This window comes from Manacus vitellinus, unplaced genomic scaffold (assembly GCF_001715985.3).
Source record: "Manacus vitellinus isolate BGI_N305 unplaced genomic scaffold, ASM171598v3 scaffold_1_pilon, whole genome shotgun sequence".
Taxonomy (NCBI): domain Eukaryota; kingdom Metazoa; phylum Chordata; class Aves; order Passeriformes; family Pipridae; genus Manacus; species Manacus vitellinus.
This window is the reverse complement of record NW_021939396.1, coordinates 17,824,304-17,850,401: the sequence shown is the minus strand read 5'-3', so window position 1 is coordinate 17,850,401 and position 26,098 is coordinate 17,824,304. Positions and strand designations below refer to the sequence as shown.

General features: G+C 38.9%; 1 protein-coding gene across 4 annotated transcripts in view; it reads left to right on the top strand.

Moving 5' to 3' along the window:
* The window catches only part of OXR1 (oxidation resistance 1), a 229,544-nt gene that overhangs the window by 95,363 nt on the left and 108,083 nt on the right, over window positions 1-26,098 (top strand). For all 4 annotated transcript variants that reach the window (XM_018077523.2, XM_018077529.2, XM_018077539.2 and 1 more), the window contains one exon: window positions 2,165-2,361. In XM_018077523.2, coding sequence (XP_017933012.2) covers window positions 2,165-2,361 — 197 coding nt within the window. The remainder of the gene's footprint in view (window positions 1-2,164; window positions 2,362-26,098) is intronic.

The window sequence follows — 26,098 nt, the reverse complement described above, 5'->3', positions numbered from 1 at the left end:
TCTTTCCCTCAGAGCGGGGAATTCCATAAAAGGAATGGTCAATCCTTCCCTCAGACTGGGGAATTCCATAAAAGGGTATGAGGATGCTCAGAGCAGGGAATTCCATAAAAGGGTATGAGGACAGGAACATCCCCCCACAGGCGGCCCCCCCCCCTTGACAACAGTTTCTGGGAAATGGCATGGAGGGCCATAGAATACACAGTTTTGGGCTATACCCATTCAGTAATGAATCGGTCCCTGCTGTTCTAACTAGGACATGCTCCCAGTTAATTTCTGGCAAGCTGAAGTCCCCCATAATGACAAGGGCAGTTGACTTGGAAGTTTAAGTCTCTTAGTTTAAATGAGTTCTGAAGTAATTAAGGACAATAACTCCAAAGGTGCATTATCTAACTCAGAAAATCCATAAACCAGAATCTACTGGACTCTGGAAGGATGTCCTGGGGAATATCTGTCTCTGCTCTTCTCACTGATGGAGTTGTCGGAGACGTTTGTCAAGATGACCCAGTGTAGCCTTTCTTATATATAGGAGGGATGAATGTCCCTGTCAACCTAAACTGTTTGTGGAGAGTCATTGGAGCTGAGGAACATTCCTTCAAATGCAAGACACCCTAGACTAGTCTAGGAATAAGGTTCTAGTGAAAGTAGTCTTTCTCTATGGACGACATAGAGAAGGTAATTTCTAACCGCTAATTTTCTAACTGCTGGTCCCTTCCCTGGACTAGCAATACCCTGTATGAGTAGAGTAATTTTGCCTTCAGTGTAATTCATAAAATTCTACATTCACTTTGATACATTATTGTACCTTCCAGAGCCTGATGACAACCTGCAGATTTTCCAATCTGCTTAGAGCAGTTATTATTATGGTAGTATTTAATCAGTTAATATGTTAAACTAGCATATTCCATTCTCAGTGCAGTAACTCATGCTGTTTAATTGCAACCACTACGTGGAGAAAATGTTTGAAAGATAAGGAAGCATAGAGCTTCCATGCAGGAAGGGATACTGCTTAGCATTAAGTTGTTAGCCTAATAAAATTATCCTTTGGCATTACAGAACTTTATCATTTTACTTCACTTGCTTCAAAATTTCAAAGTTGTTATGATCCCTTCATCACAAATCCATATCTCACTGCAATGCCATAAACCTCTTTTATTTGCAGGATCAAATCATGTAGTCAACTATATACATTTATAGAGACTTAAGGTAAGAAAAGTATTGACAAAATCCAATATGTATGTACTGAGTTTCATCATAACGGGACACTTGTCTCTATAACTTGTCCAATAACTCCAGTAGCAAAATAGCCTCTATTTTATGTTCCTAGAGACAGTGAAGATGCCAGAACTATTGTAAATCAGTGATGGGAGTGTACTCACCCCACTCTGAAGTAGGATTTGAGAGTTATTTTAAGTCTTTCGCTCAGAACTCTGATAAAATGACTAGATCTGAGGAGGAGTGGAGATAGATAATGACAAGTTGTGATGTTAAGTCTGGATGTGTGGGCAACTAGAGCAGTAAAAAACTGTTTGGATGGTTATGCTCAGAGAATAGTGGTTAATAAGTTGTACTGTACCTGGATGCCAGTAATGAATTGAATGACACAGATTTCTTCTGCAGAACAGAGATTTTCTTTTCCTCTGTTCATTGCTATTGCAGTGCAAAAATGGTACCTAGGGTTAGTGGGATTCTTGAGAAACAACATATTGAAACTACTGCAGAATGGGAAATGCAGTTGTAGAGCTACATCTGAATTCAGAAAATCGTCCATCAGTTCTTTTCTCTTGAGGCTTTCAGCGACTTGGTGTAAATGATTTAGTTTCTTTGTACTTCCCTCATCTGTGGAAACTTAAGCCAGGAAACATAATTATAGGATAATTGTGGGCAACTCATCTTAGAAATAGATTAGGGACTGATCCTTCAAGCAGCTCAGCAGGCTGATCTGAGGGCAGTTTACCATTTGCAGCTACATGGGAGATGGAAGTGCTGTAACTGATTCAGAAGCTGAAAGGGGATATTAATACAAGGCCTAATTTATCACTGCTGTTCTGTGTTCTGCTACGACATGCCCGAATTGTTGTACAGTGAATATATTACTGTTATTTTATACATAATCTAGGTATAGAATGATGATTAATAATACTTTACTGCCTTAAATTGCCTTTAGATTAAAGAAAAAGTCCCAGTCGGTGGATATTAGTGGACCAGGATGCATCCCGGGGGCAGCTGAAGCTCAGACACCTCAGCCCAGCAAATCTTTACCTGCCACTCAGACAGCTGCTCCTGAGGAGGAGCAGAACAACACCACAAACACCCAAAGGCGCAATCCGCGGAGGAGTGATCTGAAGAGATATTACACCATTGGTGAGTTTTCTTTCAGAGACAAAATCAAATATCCTTGTTAAAAAAGCAGGGTCTTACTGTTTATTTGTGGTTTATTTCTTTTGCTTAACTGCAGTTGGCTACTAAGATTACAAATGCGCACAGTGAACATTAAGATATCATATCTTAATGCTGATGTCAAATTATCCTAAAGAATTAACAATCTGTTCCAGTCACCCTCACAGTAAAGAAATTCCTCCTCATGTTCAGGTGGAACTTCCTGTGCATCAGTATGTAAAGCAGGAGATGAAATAGTGGGAGGGGAGGGGCTGCATAAGAGTAATAGTGAACAGAAATCCACCACATCAAAATGAGTTCTTAATCTAACTCAGGATTAAAACATGTTATTGGCAAATTGGCCATAGTTGAATGTTCTTCTGTGATCACCCAAAACATGGTTGTATATAGAACTACAGAATCAGGTTTGCATTTATCTACTTGTTAAATTTGACTCACTGCAGTTTCTTTTGGGAACCTTTAAACAATTCTTGTAACATTAACTCCATCATTGTTAGTAACTGAGATGTGCTTCTAGTGATCACAAGGTCTAAGCACTAGTTGCTCAGATCTAAGCTTAGTGCTGTAATAACAGAATGTTGTTAATACATTTGAATATTTTGTTTGAATATTGTGCAGCACTTGATTTGACAGACTTGTTGACTGGAAAAGGCCTCTGGAGGTTATATAGTTTGCTGTTCTGTTTGAAGCGGGACTTCAGCCAACACTAGATAGAACAGCCAAAGCTTTGTCTTGCTGAGTTTTGACAATCTCCAGGGGTGGATACTCCACTGCCTCTCTGCATATCCTGTTGGAACATGGACAGTGTGTCCGTAGAAAACTTCATTCATGGGCAACTTGCCCATAAACAGATATTAACGTTTGTGAACAACAGTTGAGGACCCTAGGGAAGTATAACTGACCACAGAAAGTGGCAAAGCTTGCATGTTTTTCTCAAGTATCGTCTTACATTATCCTTGTACAGAGCGCTGGGTGAGGTGGCCTGTCCGGACTGACCCATGGGAGATGTGTTGGTATAGTGTTCTTATACATACAGCCTTGTCTATGTGACTTGTGTGAATCCACAAGGAATAAGTTGCTGGAGCCAGAATTATTGCATACTGCATAATGTTTGACTTTTGCTGACAGGCAAATTAAAGAGACAAAAATTTTTCTGTGTCTTCACAAATGTTTGATGGCACACGTTCCTGAATATTGTGAAAAGGAAAGGTTTAATCTTGGACAGTACAATACTGATACCAGCTGAACATGTTTACTGTATTGACTGAGTTATTGTGATATTGAGTCTATGGCTTTGATAACCTGAGAGAAAGATCAATTACCTTCTTAGAGCTCCCATCAACCTCAATATATGTTAAGTTGTGAGCTATATCACCATCTTGAATTAAAAGAAATTTTCTGTGACTTGTCTCAAAGATAATTTCTAATAGTTAAAGTCTAAACAAATAATTTTTTACTTTCTGAGGATGAATGTACTGACACCTGTAATGGACTGGCACTCTAAAATAGGAAAATATCATACTTTTCTGATGTTTTTTGTACAGTTGGCTGTTATATAGCATAAACAAGCACATTTGACTTGTTGCTGACTTAATATGATTACACAGACGCTTACCTTGTTTTGTCTTTGTTTTCATGTTGTTCTACCTAAAGCAATCTGTGTCCAAGATCGAGCAAATGGATTAAGAAAATGTGTTAGAAAAGTAATGCCCTCAGCCGACTTTCTTCTTTCCATTTTACAATTATTTATTATTATTTAAAGTTATTTTTAAAATATGGTTGTGGGGTTTTTTTTTATTTGGCTATGCAGGAAGCACTTCCGAGATCTTTGTATAAATTGCACTCTGCTTTGCAGATCCAGAGACATGTGAGCATTTAGCTTGCACACACATGCTTTGCAGAAGAAATTATAGCAGCTTGTGTATGCTTGCAACTACTGTGAGTAGATACAGGCAATTGTATGTACTGTGTTCCTAAATAGTCTCTAGCATCAGAATATTTTTAAAATTTTTTCGTGTCCCCATATACACATATTTACTTCAGACCTTTCAAAGTTGATTGTGTAATGAGGAAGGAATATCTGGTAATTTCAAGAGATTTTAAAATTTCATCAGCACCACTTCTACTTTAGAGAGCTATGCACAAGATACTTATTTTGCATTTCATCTTTCCCACAGACTGTATTTCAGATGCTCTCCAAACTTAATGAGTGCAGTTGCACTTTTTAGATGTGGGGGAAAAGTAGGTAAGAGAGAAAAGAACTGATAGGAATAGGCATTGGGGAACAAGTTGTATACTCGGTTAAAATGAAACAGAAAATGGAGAGTCAGTGAGGGGGAGAAATAACTGTTCCATATGGCAGGCTCAGCAGGCAGGAAGGCTCCTGCACCTCCAGTGCTGAACTGGTGTGAAGAAATTGAGTGGGAACGCCTAGATTAATGAGTGTAGGAAAAACAGTCTGCATGGTGGGTTGGATTAAGTTTTTTGGAGAACTCTAGAAACAGCACCCAAGATACTTAAAAATAAAAACCTAAAATTAGACTCTTTAGGTGCTTCAGGCACTTAAAAATTCAGGCCACTTATTTCTGAAGTGCTTATTGCTGAGCAACTCCCTCGAAAGAGAAAAAGAAGACCCAGGTGGGTCTTCAGCATTCTGAAAAGGGGGCTGGAATATTACACAATGGAGAATGATATGGGTAATCTGAATTCAAAGCAGTAAGGCTGGATCAGCTTAATGCCATGTCCAACTACAAGAGCTACAATTAGCTTTCCTTTCTGGCACAGCATCATAGCTGTGTTGCTTGTAGGACCCATCTGAAGGGTTGCAGGACTCTACTTCATGGTATCATGCCAAAGGATAGATATTTAGCAATTTATTAAGGTGAGTGAAGTAGCTAATGTTACCCTATAAAGACATGCACTTGAGGAGCCATGAAAGCCTAGTGTGTAGTGCTTAGATACTTCTGAGAGGATATACCCAGTAGATTATTTACCTAGTAACCCTGGTTTTGTAGAGGGTTCTATTTACCATTAAAATAAAACTGTAGCACTGGTATAGTGTAAATACATGATTTAAAAATAAGATGGCTGCATAAAAATATTTTCCTCATCAGGCAAAAGAAATTATGAAACAGGACAGTAATTCATACTAGAAAATGTTGTTAGACTACGGTGTTGGTGGGGGAAAGAGGAATGCAGCAATTTTTTTTTAAAATTGTATCTAGTAATAAAAATCTTAATGCAAATATTGCTACATAGGCTCTTGCTAACACAACTCATTTCATTGAGAAGACAACTATTAACTGTCTCAGGAGGCATCTTTTTTTGGAACAGTCTCTATTATCAGTGGAAGCCATTGCTCTACAGCTACACAGACTTAGTAGTTTAGACAGAGTGCATGACTATGTATATGTGTATGCAGTGTACAGCATGAGGACACTTGGGAAATACTAATTGTTCCCTTCTCTCCAGTAGTTCATTTTTTAAAAATTTGTTTCGTGTTTCACTTGTAAAAAAAAAAAAAGGAACAAGCCCTTTCCTTCTTCAGACTCTCTTGCAAATGAGATCAGTAGAATTCTTAATCAGGAAAATATTTTCTGCTAGCTTGACCTTGCCATATTAGTACTCTGAATTAACTAATACAAAATCAGTGTGGGATAAGCAACTCTGAATAAATACATTTTAAATTACTAAGTTTCCAAAATAGTTGTCTTGTAGCTAATCCCTAGGTGATAATTGGGAAAAGACTGATTTTCATGTGGGCTCCCAATCTTGTTTGTAAGAGACGAAATTTCAGCGGGTAGTTACTTTAAATTTAGTTGGGATTAGTTTAGTCATAGAATCATAGAATTATTTGGGTTGGAAGGGACCTTAAAGATCACCCAGTTCCAACCCCCCTGCCATGGGCAGTGAACCTTCCACTAGACCAGGTTGCTCAAAGCCCCATCCAGCCTGAACTTGAACATTTCCAGGGATGGGGCATCCACAACTTCTCTACCCTACCACTCTCATAAAGAATTCCTTCCTAGTACCAAACCCTGCCTTCTTTTACTTTAAAGCCATTCCCTCTTGTCCTATCACTGCATGCCCTTGTCAAAAGTCCCTCTCCAGTTCTCTTGTAAGCTCTCTTCAGGTACTGGGAAGCTGCTAAGAGGTCTCCCTGGAACCTTCTCTTCTCCAGGCTGAACAACCCCAGCTCTCTCAGCCTGTCTTCATAGGAGAAGTGCTCCAGCCCTCAGATCCTCTTTGTGTATCTCCACCGGACTCACTCCAACAAGTCTATGCCCTTCTTATGTTGGGGTCCCCAGAGCTGGGAGTAGTACTCCAGGTAGGGTCTCACCAGAGCAGAGTAGAGGGGCAGAATCCCCTCCCTCACCCTGCTGACCACTGTGCTTTTGATGCTCCCCTCCCTCACCCTGCTGACCACGGTGCTTTTGATGCTCCCCTCCCTCACCCTGCTGACCACGGTGCTTTTGATGCAGCCCAGGATATGTTTGGCTTTCTGGGCTGTGAGAGCACACTGCTGGCTCCTTATCAACCAGCACCCTTAAGTCACTACTAATATTAGAACTCCTAAATGCATTATTGTGAAAAGAAGACGGATATTCTAAGGAATTTAATGCATATAAATATAAGTAATAATTGATCGCAAGAATTATTACAAATACACAAAACAGCATAAGAGAGTGTTTATAAAGTGTGAGAGTATAGGTGATTTTATGGAGATACCTGAAGCATAATCTTTTTTTTCAAGTGATTAATAAATCATAGTCCATTCCTCCTGTTATTAAAGGGAGAACTAAATGAAAGCTGATCAGCTTCTATTTAGTGAATATAAGTATACCTACCTCTTGTGCTATATGCTTTCCAATGAGTCAATTCAAGTCATGACTTTTACAATAATTTGAAAGCATAAATAAATATATTGTTTACATATGCAGTAGATTAATTTTCTTTATGTTTACATACATTCCAGTCTGCTTCTGTAAAATTATTACTTGCATTAAAATATGTCAGACCTATCCGATTAAGTGTGAATTCATACATATTTAGTACTAAATGTATATGGTGTCACACAGTCTGTTCATCTTAAGCTGTTATGCAGGACTAGCATCTGTTCAAGTGGTGCTGAATAGAATAGAATAGAATAGAATAGAACAGAATAGAATAGAATAGGCCAGGTTGGAAAAGACCTCTGAGATCATCAAGTCCAACCCTTGATCCAACAGCGCCATGGTTACTAGACCATGGCACTAAGTGCCACATCTGGTCTCATCTTAAAAACCTCCAGGGACAGAGAATCCACCACTTCCCTGGGCAGCCCATTCCAATGCCTGATTACCCTCTCTGTAAAAAATTTCTTCCTAACATCTAACCTAAACCTCCCCTGGCGGAGCTTAAGACCATACCCTCTTGTGTTACTGATAGCTGCCTGGGAGAAGAGACCAACTCCCACTTGGCTACAACCTCCTTTCAGGTAGTTGTAGAGAGTGATGAGGTCTCCCCTGAGCCTCCTCCAGGCTAAACAACCCCAGCTCCCTCAGCCTCTCCTCATAGGACTTGTGTTCAAGTCTCTTCATGAGCCTTGTTGTGATTTCAGAGATCTCTCACCCTGATGGAGCTTTTTTTTTGGAGAGCTGGTGTGAGGGAGCCATAGACTACTGATTAGACATCACAGTGAATCTGTTATTGGACTCAAAACTGGAAAAGAAAAACATTGATCCATCTGAAAATATGTACTTATTTACAATCAAGCCGGGAGTCTTATGGAGTTCATTTCTTGTGACGACTTGCTATTGTAGTCACTTACTGAAAACAGAGTTAGAGGGCTGACTCTTGCCTTCTCCTCTGAAATAAGCATAAAACAATTAGAAGGACAGACATGGCATTGTGGCACTTTCATTTTTAGTGTACAAATCCCTTCCTGCTCTGAGAGATTTTTTTCAGGATGCTCTAGAAATATCTTATTCCTTTTAGAGGGCATGATCTGATATTTGGTGTATCTACTGTAGAAATGTTTTCCTGCAAAGAATACTCCACTTTTTCTTTAAACATGTCTTTGAAATGTTCTTCTTATCATTTGGCAGTTGAATATATTTGCTTCTACTCTTCTGCAGAATTGAATGTGGTTCCTTTCTGTAGTCGCTCCCAAATTACCTTTCTTGTTAGTTGCTAATACCAGCAAAGCGTGTGACATAGGTAGGTATGTTAGAAGTCATGGAGTTTGGTGCAGCAGGTGCTGCAAATTTTGGCTGCATTCTCTCCCTTTTAGAGAAGGACAGATGGGAGATGAAGCTGCCAACTCTGCCTCAGAGGATCCAGATGCTGGTTGCACACATTTGCAGTTTGACTGTGTCCCATTCACTGCACTTACAATTTCCTTATTAAACACTGAGTGCTTTTTGAGAAGTATCATTCTCACTGCTTCCTTTCAAGTATGATCTCAGAAACTTTTAGAGGAGGAGGCCATTTTCCTAGCATCTCATTACCTGTTTGTGAGTGATAAGGAATGGGAAATAATTTGTGGAACATGTGGATAATAAGCAAAGTGTCTCTCATAGCAACAGTAACTATGCAAAATTCTTACTCATTCATCCTTCCTGAAGATTTTTATTAGTGATTCAGATCACATAGCTACTCTGGATGAGCAAGCAAACATTTATTCTTTGTTTTTCTCTTTTTTAGTATTTAAAACTTGGAGGCATTAAAACCCAATTGTATCCTTCTTTTGTCCTTTACAGATACTGTATCCTTTGAATATAAATGAGTTCTGAGCTATAGAGACAGCATCCAACATAAGAGGAATGCTCATTAATGTCCTTTCATCTCAGTATGTCCCTCTTCTTAGCATCTGGTTTTGGTTTTAATCATATAGATTGCTATCGTATCATCTGCTGAGTCATTTACGGCAAGAAGTATTTCAGGATTTTCTAATTTTCTTGCTTAACAGCAGGATAAAGCTGAAATCTGTTATAGTTCTGGAGGCAGGCTACTCAACTTGCAAGATCGGCTAACAGTGGGACACTAAAATCTGAATCTCTGGGGGAGAAAAGAAGAGAAACTGATCTGACCTCTAAGCTCGCAGCTGAAATAGGATGCATCACCTTCAATCTCTCTCTCATTGGAGATCTTCTGTAGAAGAGAAAAATGACTCAAAAAAGGACATGATTTCTAACATCTCAAATGTTCCTTGAGCACCAGTCCCTTTGAAGCTAACACTCAGATGGTTAAGCCAGTGAGTTTCCTTCCATAGAACATATATGTGAGCATGAAATCTAAGATCAAAATCTGATGTTACTTACTGTGGAATAACTACGCTAAAGCAGAAATTGGTTTTCAATACAGTGACAGAGTGTGCAAATCTGGCTGGTGCTGTGAATGGGTGACACTGGACAGCCTCCAGCTCTTCCTGATCGTGGTGCAAGAGGCACAACCTACCTCAGTTGCCGTGACCATGTGGCCTGTGCTGATGGGATGGGACTGTCTCTCTCCTGTACAAGCAGATTGCTTTCCTTGAAGTCTGGCAATGATCTAATTCAAGCCATTCTTATTGTACTAGGACAGACCCCACCCACTGTCTGATATTTCTGGTCCTGGTCATGAGGGGCTACCAAATATCTCCCAGCATGTACGGGGCTCCACACAATTTTCTTCAACAAATTTTTACCCTTTCCTGTATTCACATTTTCTCTTTATATTGCTAAATAATTAAAAGTGAAGTGTGATTTTATGGAGACAGAGCTCCTGGTTTAGGGTCATCTCCAGGACAGCTTGCTGTGAAGTTCCTTTTGGATTTTAACAAACCAGCTCGTTGTTATGCTTTTCCCTCAAAAACCCTACAGGAACTGAGTGTTATTGCTAAACCCTGGTTTTTATCTTGGGCCAGGAAGAACAGTTGGATTTTATCATGGAGTTGTTGTAATGTTGAGCATTCCACAATTACAGAACATTAGTATGCACATAGGAGCATGCAAAGATTTTACAAGCGTAAAGTATTCAACATTTATGAAAGAAGTCTTTTTATAAATTTAGATACTAATTGGCCAGATATGTTCATGAAAACTAAACAGTGGCAGCAGCCTGCTATATTTCCAATTAATCTCATTAATTAATATGCTTGAGAGATTTTTTTTATTCTTTTAATTTGTAGAAGATAGAATGACAGTTTCTTTCCTCTGCCAGAGGAAATGTGGCAAGGATGATCAGTTCTAAGGATTGTTGACTTGCAGTTTCTCAGGCACTTTAGCCATACATTTGTTTAGGAACCTGTGTGGCCACTTGGATATGGAATTAGGTGCTTATGCCATCTATTTGCACTTTATGTTTTTCCCTTTTCATTTGTATGTAAAACAGTGCTGATAGTTGTTTGATAGTTTGCCAAGTTTCTGATGTTCTTGCTTTGAATAAGTCTCAGAGAAGACAGGGCCTCCCTATAGTAATGTTTTAAAACATACGACTTAAATATACTGGGAAATTAAATGGTGGTTTGAGAAACTGACTTAAATTCAGTCTACAAATTAAATGACATGTTCTATTTAAGAACTAGAAACTCTCATTTTAATAAAACATGAGACACTGATTGTTCAGAGGTCAAGACTTCCCAACATAGCTGCTAACCTTGACATCAGTTGGGTATTGAAATCTGCTGGGATCTCAGAGAGAAACTATCACCATTGTGAACCCTGAGAAAAATGCTGAACACCACCACTGCTGACTCACTGCTGACTCTGAGATAGCACAAAGTCATCTAGTGGTGTGTCCCAAACTCAGCTCCAGGAGAAGAAGATAAATCCCTGTTGTGTTACAACTGCATAATCCACAGCTAAGTTGGCTTTGGTGACTTTGATAGCTTTTAGCTAGAGTAGAACAACTTTCTCTTTGTTATCTGAAAATAATCTAAACCTGTACTGATTTGTTGTGATTTTTTAAATGAATATTGAATGCATACATTCCAAACCTGTCAGATAGAAGAAGATAATGTAACAGTTGTAAAATATAAACTTTATTTCTTATTCATTGCCTGCTGGAAAACCAAGCCAAATAAGTCAAGGAGTTTGGCCTTCTTTACATGCTGAGTTTCTCTTTAAGGGTTATAGATGGGATTGCAGCTCATCCCAAGTAAAAAGTATGAGAGTAAAGACAGGTAATCTGAGAAGTGGAGGGCTCACCTTGAACCCTACAGCAGACTCTTGGAAGAGAAGAGGATATATTTTTCCATGACAAGATGGCTCTGAAGAATTGTCTGTTTAAATGAGAATATATCCAAGCGGAATAGTGTATTTTCTAGGAATAGCATGTCCTTGTTACACCTGATTGTAAATAACCTGCCAGAAAACACTTTCTCCAATAAGCTCCATTAATAAAGGTGGATTGGGTTCAACTCAATGTCTCAGTATTCATTGAACGAGGTTCCTGCTTTTGATGGTCTTTTAGAAGCCCATCTCCTTCACCGTTTTACTGCCATAAACAATCAGATCACTTTTCTTATTTCATTTACCAGAGACAGAAAAAGCATAAATTCATTTTCTTTTGGATAGTTTGCCAATTTCTTCTTCAGGACAATATTTTTCTTTACTCTGGCAAGAAGAACATGCTGCAAGTTCTTTTGAACGATTTAAGTTTTGTATTTTTGGGGTATATGTACACTAAATGACAGTTAGGGACAATTTGAAAAAAGGATATTGGTTTTTTAAACATGAATAGTTGTCATACTGAGAGAACAAAAATTCTTTATTATAACTTGTATCCATATTACTTTGCAAAGAAGGGCTGAAAGATTATTTCATATGGTTGAAATCATATGTCTGAGAGATCTGTAATTCATTTGAATAAACCAAGATTTATAAACTCTGCTTGGGTATGAGAAGAGGGTAAAGGTGTTGGAGAAAAGGAGTGGCAGCACCACAGGTATGAAGAATGCAGTCTCAGTGAAGCACCAATACCAGAAAAGAGCAGCATGAGGGTAGATGTGCAAGAAAGAAGAGCAGAGCCCAGGCAGTGAGGAGGAGAGGAGCTATTGAAAATATTCACTTGAGAAAAGCCCAAATAATGATACAGTATATTAGAAAAGCCCTGTTTCATGCCATAATCCAATGTTCTGTTAATAAAATTGGACCATGTACTTCTGATTCCTGTTCTGCTGGTGACATTCTTATCAATCACATTTGGTATTAAGAAATTATTAATTTTAAAAAATAGTGAGAGAATTTCTATCTAATGTACTTTATATTTCAAATATACTGTTAAAAAGTGCTTTCATTCCGTTACAGTTCTGTGAGGGGGAAAAGGTGGAATCATTTAGCATGTTTTAGGTACTCTCCCCCTTGTAGACTTGATACTTGCCCCTTTTCTACTGTCAGGATGAGTTATGTGTGAAAAAGATGTAAAAATAGAGAGCAAAAATCTAAATATAATTTGATTTTTATTTTTAGTTGCTAAAGACTTCAGTGGGATCATGTTTTTCTAACCAATACACATAATATGTATGAATGTGAAATTATGTATAGTGGTATCTAACCACATACACTGAAAAGGTGTCTGTTGCTTAACAGCACAACTGATGCTTCAGTTTTGAATGTTTGTTAGCTACCTGTAAATTAGTGTACTATCTCTGTATTCTAGAAGATAGGAGATGCACATTATGGTGAGTTTGTGGTTTGGCTTGGGTTTTTTTAGCACAATTTATAGATTGTTCTATCTTTGCTAAAGGAAATTATTAAAAAGCATTATTTCTACAGCAGGACAGATTGTTAATATTTGCAATTATTCTTATTTTCTGGGGGTTATATTACATGATCTTCATGTTTGTCTGCTCAGTGAAACAAGTTCCCTTAAAACTATCAGCAATAATACAACATCTTTCTTCTGGTGTTTGTCCCATTGAAGCCTCCCAGGTCTTCAGTTAGCTGGCTAGTGTGTTACTGGAGTCAGGAGTATCAGAAATATGAAATTTATGTGCAAATTCCAATTATTGATACCAACATCAGCCTTGAAATGTAATTATACCTGTTCTTCTCAAATGTCAAGCCAACAACACGCCTATTTGAGGAGGGCAGCTCTATTTTTAAATCCAAAGCAAAACTCAGTGTCCAGGTCAATTGGTTCCCTCCACTCCAGACCTTCCTGGGAGGCCCAGGGTAACAGCAGCACCACGTGCCTTTCCCAGAGCCAGGCACTGAGATTTAGCAGGTGGTATAACAGTGCCACCAGGTGACAGCATAAACTGTAGGGTTTGCTGCTAGAGGAATTCAGTTCAACAACTATTTGCAGATCAACTCTATGGTAAAGCATAATTTTCCCCCCAGGGCTAGTGTATGTAAATCTTCAGATGCAACTAGTATGTTTTTACTGTAAGTTCCATCATGAAGACTGTGTCTGTGTCAGAGGTCTTTACTGATTCTTTTTTTTTTCTTTTTGGCAGGAGGAAGAGGTAGGGGGAATTGCTGTGGGGTAGATTGGTTTGGGGATTCTTTGCAATGTTTGGATTAGGGCAGAAGGATCCATTTCTCTGAACTTGTCTACTTCCAATATAGCACAGATAAAGAAGAACCAGGATAACGTTCTAACAAATATCAGTCTAATGTTATTTTTATGAAACCTCAAGGCATGAGGGATAATTGTTATGATACCAGTTTGAATATAGGCTATTCATAGAATCATAGAATCGTAAAATCATAACATGTTGAGGGTTGGAAGAGATCTTAAAGGTCATCTAGTCCCAACCACCCTGCCACGGGCAGGGACACCTCCACTAGACTAGGTTGCTCAAGACCTTATAGAACCTGGCTTTGAACACTGCCAGGGCTGGGACATCCACAGCCTCCCTGGGCAACCTGTTGCAGTGTCTCAGCACCCTCACTGTAAAGAATTTCTTCCTAATATCTAACCTAAATTTCCCGTCATTCAAGTCTTACCCATTCCCCCTTGTCCTATCCCTGCAGTTCCTGATGAAGAGTCCTTTTCCAGCTTCTCTGTAGGCCCCTGCAGATACTGGACAGCTGCCGTGAGGTGTCCACACAACCTTCTCTTCTCCAGGCTGAACAGACCCAACTTTCTCAGCCTGTCTTCGTAGGGGAGTTGCTCCAGTCCTCTTAGCAACTTTGTACCCTCCTCTGGACTTACTCCAACAGTTCCATGTCCTTCTCATGTTGGGGGCACCAGAACTGGATGCAGTACTCCAGGTGGGGTCTCACAGGAGCAAAGGAGCGGGGGAGAGTCACCTCCCGCAACCTGCAGGCCATGCTCTTTTGGATGCAGTCCAGCATTTTGTTGGATTTTGGGCTGTGAGCACACACTGCCAACTCATGTTGAGTTTTTAATCAACCATCATCCCCAAGTCTTTCTCCGCAGGGCTGCTCTCAGTCACTTATCTGTAAGTGTGTCTGGGATTGCTGAGACAAAGATGTTGGACCTTGTACTTCACTTTGTTGACCTTCATGAGGTTTGCAGCAGCCAACCTCTTCAGTGTGTCAAGATCCCTCTGGATAGCATCCGTTCCCTCCAGCGTTTCAACTGCACCGCACAGCTCACCGTCATAGGCAAACTTACCAAGAGTGGCTTCAATCCCCCTGTCCCTGTCATCAATAAAGATGTTGAACAGTTCAGCATCAAATAATTCTATTTGAAGGTAAATTTAATTTATATGTGACAGCTGTGATGATCCTGCTGGAGTCACTTACGTGGAAAAATACTTAGGAATGTGATTCCATTCTAGTGAGGAAATTCATGTTAATAAAAGAAGGTATTTGCAATGCAGAGGAGTTTGTTAGCCAACTAATGTCAGTTGTTTGCTAACACTGTAGACATATTAGTGTAATAAACCTATGTCATGCAGTCTACCATCATAGCAAGAGCAAATTACATAAATGGGAGTCTCTTACAGTATATTCAGGAAGTGCTGATCAAGATAATACAGAATGATCAAAGATTTTAAATAATTTCTTCTTTAGCTGTATTCACGTTTGTTAATAATACCAGAGTCTTCAGTAAAAGAATAATTGAATTTCACTGCTTTAAACAAGCTGCCCCCGATGCATATCCCACTCAGGAAAATGCCATAAGCTGCCAAGTTAATGGATGGTGGGGGAACCAATGTGCTTTCAATTTAATATTTGTATTCCCTCTACCAGAGATGGTTGTTTCCTAGGGTGTAAAGATATAAAGAAACAAAGAACAAGTCTTCCCACTCTTGGAAGTTACATTTCTTGCTCAGGTAAGGGAGGGAAGTTGATGTTTGCCTTTTTCTTTCTTTTTTTTTTTTTCATCAGCTTTAAATTCACAGCAAACAATTAATGAATTATTATGCTTTCTTTCTGTAAGCTTCTATAAACACTCTAATTTGTGCTACATGGCTTGAAGTTTGTGGCAGTCCTTACGTGCCATTTTGATATTTTCTGTGATTTTTGAGTGTATCCTTCTTCACTTGAAAAAGTGGGATTGTATGCAAGATAAAGACATTATAAACCCTGTTGCTTCTCTTAGTTAACACAACTTGATAGAAGCATACTTAGTAAACAGCTCTAATATCTGTTGGTGAGTAGAGGGTTTAAATGGGCTTTCATCTTCTTGTATTAAAGCGATTTACAAAGAGAATAGTTTTGGTCTGTTTAGGCTGTAATCCAACAAACAGTTGTAATTACGCTGCCATTAATAATGCACAAACATGTTCAGCTCAATCTATTCAATACAGATCATTTTTGTTCATTTTGGTATGGTTTAAAATTTTTTTCCAGGAGATTTTGTTTCACTGGTGCAAGCAGGATCGAGCAATTTGCTACCACCTTTCCTAGCAGAACCCTACCAAAAAGGCTGGTGAAATTGATGAGATTATTTAATTTCTTTGGAAAAGAGTCTGTCTTCCAGTTCTGCAATGCTCTACATTTTGTATTGAAATATACACAAATGGCTGTTCAAGTGAACTGAACTACTTGATGAAATTCAAATTCAGTCACTGTGACCAATGGCTGAAATAAATGGGTAGCTTTCCTCTGTTGTATGAATGCTGATTCCTTCATTTTCATAATGCTGACAGCACCAACAGGTAAATTAATTTCTTTGCAAAGCAGATTATTTGCTCTGCTGTTTTATAGCATTCCTGATTCTAGCTCATATTTCTGGTTATTGCTTGTGAGCAACTCTACAAATATGTGAGGGCAGACTGTCCTAACCAGAGAAGTAAAATTTCCTGCTAAGTGGCAATAATGGCAGCCTGGTAGTTTGCACCAGCTGGAAATCCTAGCAGAAGTCACTGAAGTTGGGAAGAAACCCAAACAGACTCAGAGGTCGCAAACATGCTCTGATACAGACTGCATTAGTCTCTTCATAATAAATTATGCATGACACCAGTCGAGTTATTAGTGTTTCTTAATGTCTAGTAATTTAAGAATTTTTCAAATGCAGCAGATATTTATATGCTGCCATCATCTGGGGGGAGGAGAGGTTAGTGCGTTGCACATCCCACAGGGAAATTAGCTGTTACCCAGTTAACCACTTCAAAGCATTAGTGTCTACAAATCTGATTATCAAATTAGATTAAATGCTTTCCGTTTAGCCCTATAGAATTTATGAACACAGATAATTTAAAAAAAAGCAAGTAAGCTTCACAAAACTTAAGGACAGATACAAATCTGTATAATTGTTTATGTACAATACAAACATATTCTAAAGTACTATGTTCAGTTGTGATCCCTAGTAAAGGTACAAATCTGCACAAGCTGTCAGTGTTCATAAAGTTTACTCTGAGTTTGCTTCATCAAAGCTTTAAGCAGAATCTGGCCTATCATTTCTGTGCAATGCTATTCAGGAGGCTGAATGGGGTAAGGAAGAAATTTACTTCACCTGCAAAAAGGTGTTGTGTTAGGAATTACTGCATGGAATTATGTTGGCAGCATGAACAGTCTGGCAGCTTCTTACCTTCCAGGCAGGACGTGTGTGTGCATAGTGTACTGCCTGAGTAAAGTGGTGTGTGGAAGAGAAGGGGATGCAAGTTGCGCTAACAGTGGAATAGTAAATTAGCCCCACTGAGTTAACAGCTTCAGTCCAAGTACTAGAATTCCTCTTGCAACTTGAATAATTTGCTAACTTAATTGGAAATGTTAAGTTCTGCTTTCTCTGGTTGTTTACCACTGTGGTGCCCAAACAATGCCCACATCTGCTTTTGAACTCTTCAGATGATGATGATTTTTAATAAACATGTGCTTTTTAATAATTATTTATTTTATGTGTTTTGTTAATTTTTCCTTTAACAAATCTGAACAACACTCGGGAAAGAATTCAGCCAAATTACTTTCCAGAATTGAAGCGAGCCAGAGAAGGAGCAGTTTGTGCTGTTTGCAGAACTAAAATGTGGCCTTCTTGGAGACCACTCACTGACCTCTTTTCAAACAAAAACATGGTGAGAGCACCATGTGAAAATTTCTAATAACATTGTGAATCAGGATCTGATCACTGAAGTAAAACTTCTCAGGACGCGAAACGGAGTGAAAATTATGTTCTGGTTGCTGCTCAAAGTAATCACCACCAGCAAAGAAAATAAACCTCTTCACTCCAGGTCTGTCCTGCACGCGGTTGCACAGCTGTTGTGGTTGTGTGCACAACACCCTAAACCATCTGTAGACATCTGCCCTGTGTCTATGTGTAATCAAATCAAAGAGTTTTTAACTTGTGCTGTGACGTTAATGTGGCAGCAAAAATATTTTTCAAGATATAAGTGTAGGTCTTCTGTTACAGCTCCTGCTCTAGACTGTCAGTATGAAACCACAACTTGTGAGACATGTCTGTCATGTAAATAAACAATGCAATTTTCATAGCACGGATAACACAGATAGTTTGTGTTCATATTTATCTAGACAAGAGATGTGAATGTGGAAAAGTGGCTCATTCAAAAATTTGGAAATAATTCTGCATGTTCTGTTTTCAAACCTTAGAAGATTTTGATAAAGAACAGCTTTATCTCTAAGTATTTTACTAATGTGTGCATAATGAATTAACTACTTCCCTCATCATGTCAAGTTTCTCAAATGTTGGACACTTACTGAAATTTGATAGTGAAGACACCATGACACTGTTAAAGCACGATTTACTTTTTGAGTTAAAAATTTTGACTGATTCCAGCTAATTATGGGATTACTTTATTAAGGAGTGACAGTATCTATAATGAACACAGTGTCTTCCCAGTACTTGTCTCATTTAGTAGTTTGAGAGTAATACAATATGGTCAAACTCTTAATTACTCTGATATGTGGGAGCCCCATTAGTGAACCTCTGGTGCTTGGTGCGTTACAAACAGGACCAGAGACCTATGTAGTCCCTGCTTTAGCCTCTCATTTCCAGTCTGAGAGGCTGCTGAGGAAGGCATGGGGATAAGCAGCACAGAGGAAAAGGTGAGCATGTCCCTGCTTGTGCTGGAACTGGCCCAGTGGGAGCAAGCACCAGCCCAGGAGCCTGTTCTGATGGCACCTGCCCTGCCTGTAGACACCTGGATTTGCGTATAAAGTGATAAACTGTGCCAAGAGGATCCTGTGCAGAACTGTCTCATTTGCTCCCACATCACCCTTAGCCTCTCTGCACAAAGTTTTCCCACAGCCTATGAATTTACCAAATCTGCCTGCTTGTGAGGCAAGCAGCAAGCACAGCTCCTCTTGCTGCTCTTAACATTGCTGAAGGCAGTACAGCAAAAGACTTCAGCAGCAGCTTAGTGCAGATTTGGAAGTGTGTTTAAGGACGTCCTTCCATGGAGCAGTACTAGAAGAACAGCAAAAGTACTGGGGAATTAAAAGTAGTTAATTGAGGGTGGCCTAATTGGCGTATTCAAGACAGAAGACATTTCTTCTATTATTGGCACATGAGAGTCAGAAGGCAGCAACTTTAAAGGTAATACACAGTATTCAGGACTAAGAAGAATGAGTTATAACAGATAGTTACAGGTTTTTAGGATATAATTTTGCTCATTTTGATTTACTGATATTTTAAAATGTATATTTAATAAACAGAACAGATTTAGTCCATTTACCTGCTTAAAACATGGAGTTTGATGGTGTGGAGGCAGTTGCTGCTGGATATATCAAAAGTCTCTGAACTTCATTTTCATCATCTTTTTTTTTTTTTAGCAAGCTAACTAAGATCTTTAGTTGGTCTATGAGCCATGAGATGAGCTTTAGCTGATGCTTTTGGTGTCCTGAAGTTGTAGATGTTCATGATTTCTTACAGTGTGTTTATTATTTATCTAATGTTTTTGTACTTCACAGAGGAGTATTTTAAAATTTGGTTTTAGTGTTTTATGTTTTATACGGTAGTTTATGCTCAGAACTAATTTAGGCTGGTGGCTCTGTGTGGGATCTGTGCCTCTAGAATGAACTGGTGATATGGGAATGGCTTCTGCTGGTCAAGTGTGTCATAAAAGACTATACCAATTAATACTAATGGGCTGCTGTAGTAGCAACCATAGCACAGAGACTGAAAGGTGGCGAATCATAAAGTAAACATTAGTCTCTCACCCATGAAGTGGTCTCTCCATACTGGTGTTTAACCTACTTGGTAAGAAGGCACTGAGAATACGCTCAGGCTGTGGTAATGGGGTCTGTCTGTAATGCCAATAAAGAAGTGTCGCCTGTCTGCAGTGCTCCAGTCTAATATACCATCGTTGCCTTTACATTGCAAGTCATGGAGAACAACTACAAAACCAGCTGAGTGGGGCACAAGGAGGCATTTTGTTTACTCATGCCAGCAAACCCTACAGCTCAGTCTAAAGATTACCTAACTGTGCCTGTACCTTGGAGGGCTATCAGCCCTAATGACCCAAACTTGGAGCATATAAGCACCTTGAAACCAGGCAAACAGTCAACAGAATATGCTTTTTTGTTTCCTTTTCCTAAATATTCACTTATTGTATGGTTAAAGAGAAAGTGACTGCATGGTGTGTTAATTCATAAGTGATGCATCATTTATGAATGTGTGTAGGGATTCAGGGACAAACTGCTTCCAGCCTCAGACTGGTTATATGAGAGAGAAGGTTGCTGAGCACCTTCCTTTCTTTTTTTGGCCCAGAACTATCCTACTTGGATGAAGCTGGAACAAGTGCCATCCAGGCTTGTACAGAGCATGCTGCTGGCTCCTGGGGAGCAGAGGGAGGGAGCTGTGTGCTCTGCCTCAAAGTCTTTACAGCAGTCAGTCCCAAAGTCTGGGACATTTGCATGTTCCCTAGATAAAGCCTCTTCTCAGCACCCAGCATATTTTGCTGTAGCTTTATTCTGCCCTTAGCACACACAGCTAGGCCTTTAGGGCTCAGATATATATTTAAATGGCTACAAGATCTGCAGGCACAACAGACTGGAAATTTATGTGATACAAAATGAGTAGAAATGAGGTGAGGAGGGATTTGCAGTCTCTAAGCATACAAGTAGAGCTGAATAATGGAAAGGTGATTTGAAATAAAAGAAAATGTTAGTTATGTGTGTCTTTACAGCAACCACAAAGATTCTGACTAGCTGCAAAAGTGCACAGAACCCTGTCACTCTGCCTGAAAATATTTTTAACCTTTAAAATTAACACAATAACATACCGGGGTTTTGTTTGGTTTATTTGTGTGTTTGTTTGTTTTGTGAGTGATTCCTTGCTGGATATTTTAGTCCTACTTTCTCTTTTATTTTTGTGTTCCAAATGAGATCATTCCTGTTAGCCTATGGAGTTCATGTAGGACAGGCAGTTGCTGTAGTGAATTGTGGAAACAACTTATGTGGTGACTGATTCTTCCTGGAATAGCATTTTAAAGGGCACAATGTGCTCAGCAAGCTTTCTTCTTGACAGATGATGTGAATGACTTTCTCAGACATAGGTCAGGCACAAATCTTGCTCTTTTGACATGGCACAGCCCCCAAAAAGCATTAATGTCATGCCTGCAAATACAATGGAGCAAATTTGCTAAAAAAAATTGCTAAAGACATCTATCAACTAGATTAAATAATCAGATCATTGCCACAGTAGTAGGGAATATAATTGTTCCTTGATGTGAGTTCTGGGCCTCCAGTTACACAACCAAACTGGCACTTTTCCACAAAGATGTCTTCAGATGGCATTTGCACGCCTACATCCCTAGCACTGCCTGGTTTCACTCATTTCTTAGCAGGGCTGTATGAATTGTGTGTCAAGCATAGATTTGGCAGTTCCAGTATGTTTTGGGGAGAGTTTATAAATACAGTGTTGTGCCTAAAATACAATGTTGTGACAGAGCTTTTCTTTTGCTAAGTAAGTTTGTTTTACCATGTTAATCACTCAATTTTATATGAGATGTTAACTGTATAATAATTCTGAGGAAGCAATCATACTACAGTGTATTTTAAATAAATCTATGCCTTAGGCTTCCAGAAACATAGTAAATAACTTGTCATTGCCATTTTTCTTTAAAAAATCTGTATACAATAGTAGTATTTTATAACATTAGTTACTGATGATATTTATATGGCTTTAGAATAGCATAGTTTCACTATGTAGAACTAGAAGTTGAGGGGGGTTAATTTTTAACAGAGGAAAACATATTAGAGAAAATCAGAAAAAAAACTGAGTTCATTTGAGTTCTCCCAATTTATTTTTTTTGTTAGGTTGTTGTGTGGGTTTTTTTTAATTGTCATTAGTTGATATGTCTTCTCTTGCATCTGTAGGCTTGGTTGATTTTGAGCTTTTGGGCATTAGTGAGTATTTTCCTACTACATATTAAAGTAAGTATAGGATATTTTTAGGAAATAATATTGTCAAAAGTAGCAGGCTCTGAAAGAACAAGGAAAAAAAATAACTTGGCCCCAGAAAAATCCATGCAGCCTGTTCTGGCTCTCTGGCAAAGTGGCTGCTTGAGGATTTGTCTTCAACAGCCTGATTTTATCTCCCAGGGTAATGGGGGGGGAAGGGAGAGATCTGTGACAAGAGGACAAGGGAAGGCCTGAATGGGACATATGATGAAAATGCATGAGAACAGCATTGAATGGAGCTGCTTAGGATGCAGCAGGATCTGCCTGTCATCCATGTCAAGGACAGCCTGACTCTCACAAAGCCATTCAGCATCTCTTCACTTTACTTTTCAGTGCTCCCATTTCTGGAAGACTTCATTAGCTTGAACAGAGATGCACTCACCTGGTTCTGACCCAGCTGATAGAGAGCTGATGAAGCCACACATGCTGAGAAAATTGGTGCAAAACAGTGATTCTGCGAGGCCTAGCAGACCTAAGAAAATCCCATTTAGCAGACTATGCAGAGCCATTTGTATGTCCATGTTGCTCAGTGCCTAGTGTGCCTGAGAGCTGCCTTGATTGTGCAGGATGCTTGCTCTGGGTAACACAAGTGGTCAGATTGTCCACAGATCCTGGAAGCAACAGAAATAGCAATGCCCTTGAGTTAATGAGCTATGCTGGCTCATCTGTGGATATTTTTCAGGCAATCTCGGATGTAGTGGAAGCTAATGGATATGCTGACTTCTGTTCTCCCTGGATAAATGGAGAAGATTTTTTTTCAAATAACTTAGATGCAGATATTAAAAGTACTTAGGTTTTATCATGTGCAGGATTGCCTAGGGCAGTAGCTTCTGTTGTCTTATTATCTCAGTCTATAAGTATTCAGCTGTGGCTTTCCATAGTCTGAATGAAGGCTGTTAGCATAGCCATTAAGTTTATGAACTGTCATTCCCTAGAGACAAGATCTAATATTGTCTAGAGATCAAAGTCTTGATTGATGGCAGCCATTGACACCATCTCTCCTTAAGATATCTTCATGTCCACAGTCTATCCAACCATCAGGTTCAATATCTTTTAAGTTAACCTGTGTGATCTTGCATCTGTGCCACCCCTGGGCTGGGGAGAGAGGTGAACTGATTCATGAGCAACACTGAGTCTGTGGCTGGGTTGCACCAGAGCTGACATCTGGGTCTTCCCCAACAGTGCAAGTGTCCCCCATTCAGGTTCTGTCCTTTCACTGGTACAAGTAAGGATGCTTTGAAATCAAGCCTGGTGCCATGCTTCAGAGGAATGGGCATGTCTATGGGCATGAAGTTGACTGATTCTGCATTGCTCTTTGCAGTATTTTATACATAAGATAAAGGGCTTCCCATTTATATAGTTAAAGTACATGGGTTAAGTGTTATTGCAATACTGTTGACTGGATGTCCCATGTACTTGGACTAGGTGAATGCAACACTAGTATTGTGACATCTATTACCACAAGAAGTTTATTTGCAACTGAATGTGATTCCTTAATAAGGAAATTTGCTTATTACCTTTTTTAAGGATGGAAGGGTTGTGTGCTATGTTTTCTGTTCTTTCTGTTGTTTTCTTTTGCAATTCTTTTGATTGCAAAATTTTAACTACAAAGATACCTTCATTTCTACAGTGCAGTGAAAGTTTATCTTAGCTGTTCTGAGTTTAGTGCTATGGCTTGTAATATTAGTAGATGTGATTGGGGTGTGGTAAGGGATATGGAAAAAAAATGCCCAAGCTTTGAGATAGACATAAACAAAAGTAATGACAGGAGGAGCAAGGAAAAAAGGTGGAAGAGATGAATAGGAAACTGAGTTACCTCATACTCCAGGGGCAAGGATGCCTGGGATAAACTAAATCTACATAACCTGCTGTTAAAACGGATTTATATATATTCCTTACATTTTTGGTTATGCTTAACCAAATAAGAACATAAGTGGGTTTTTTGTAAACACACAAAGTTATGTTTTAAATATCCGCTCTGTAAGGTCAAAATCATAAAGACTGTTCCTTTATTAAATATGCAGATTGTACCAGGGTTTACATGAATCCATGATACATCCGAAGGTGCTGAGGAGCTGACCAGCTGCAAGGCCTCTCACTGGCTCTTTGAAAGGTCATGTGGATCAGGGACTTTCCTGAGGACTGGAAATAAACAAATGTTACACCCATCTTCAGGAAGGAGGATCTAGACCAGTCAGGCCCACAAATGCTAATGTATGGCAGGGTACACCCAGCATGGATTTACCAAGAGCAAACAGTGTCTGAAAGACTGAATGCATCCTCTGTCAAGGTGACTGGATCACTGGATGAAGAGAGAGCAGTGGATGTTTTGGGGTGACTTCTAGAGACCTCTCCTAAACTAAATTAGACTAGAGAAGACTCTCTGAAGATAGGTGATTTTTGTTTGGGAAAAAATGCTAGCCTAGCAAACAGGAAACACTTGTAAAGGGGGAACCAACCAGCTCATTCCAGGAGGTTGGAGTTGTGCAAATAAGATATATGCAGCATTTAAGTGTTGGCCAGTGAGTCCATTGACACTTCTTGCATGTTGATTTAGACTGACTCTGAAGTGTACAAGATATAATTTGAATATATAATATAAAACCACTAAATCTCTGGGGTTCTTCCTACCTAATCAAATGAGAATTGGAAATATATATGGAAGAGAATGTTTTGGTCTATTTATAATGCATACAGTCTAGACAACTGGCATTATAGAAGGAATATTTTCCTGCAGTTTTTTCCTGAACAGAAGAAAAACTTTCCTCCTGAGGCTATAAACAAGGAAAACAGGGTAGCACATGTGTAATCCATGTAACTGATACCGTAATGTCTGTAAATGATATTGGAGTGTAAGTAGGAAACAGATTTTGCCATTCACCACAGTGCTAAATATGTGTGTGGACTGCTAACTGGGTAAACATACAGGGTATGCAATCTTGTTTGAAAAAGAAAAAAAAAAGCAAAAACCAGCAGACTCGTATTTTTTTTTATAGACTTCTACATTTTAAAATATGACCAAAAAGTATAATAAAACATGCCAGATATGCTCTATTACTTTTTGGGGACAACATTGCCATTATTGAGGTGAGAGGTGCAAGTGCTGTACATTACCAGAGCCCTCAGACCATATTTAAGAGGGATTTAGGGCACACAGACACTGTGTTAGGCCTCTGCAAAGGAGAGAATAATTTCTGTTCCCTTCAAAGCTTCAGGTTGAAATCCTGAACCCAGTAAAATCGATAGAAAAAAATCTGTTGATTTTAGGAAATTAAGACTTCAACTTTAGAGTTTTATCGTGTGCCTATCAAAGTGGATGAGTAATGCCACTGATTAGGGTGAGATCAAGAACAAGACACCAACTCTCTGTAGTCACTAATGGTAAAATATAGATGATATCCTTTTAGGATCTTTTAGGATCTTTTTCACAGGAACTTCAAAGAAATGATGATAGATATCTAGATAAATAACCTTGGTAAAATCTGAAGATAACAGTTTTCTGCCCTCATCAAAGTCTTGGCAGATAAGACAGATTTATTACTAAGCAGAACGTATATTTTGGGGGGCTGTTTGCTGGTTTTTGGTTCTGGGTTTTGTTGTTGTTTTTTTTTTTGGTTGTTTTTTGTTGTTGTTGTTTTGGTTTTGTTTTTGTTTTTTTTTTTAATGAGACAACAGCTGTTTACTAAAGATTTATCAGAAGAAATTTGTCAGCATTTGTGGATTTGTTCCTTTCATGATTCAGGAGATAAGTCTGCTTTGTTCTTTCTCTTTTCCTTTCTCTCTTTAATGAAGTGTTTCTTAATAAACTACTAATTGAAATCTTCTGCACCTGTATTTGTTGACAGTTAATTTGGGACAGAGAGTCCTTCTTGCTGAATCTGTTTCTGTCATGAGTCTGTCTTACAACCAATTTAGCCAAAAGAGTATATTTGCATCCAAAGTGTATCTTTGCATATGAATGCATA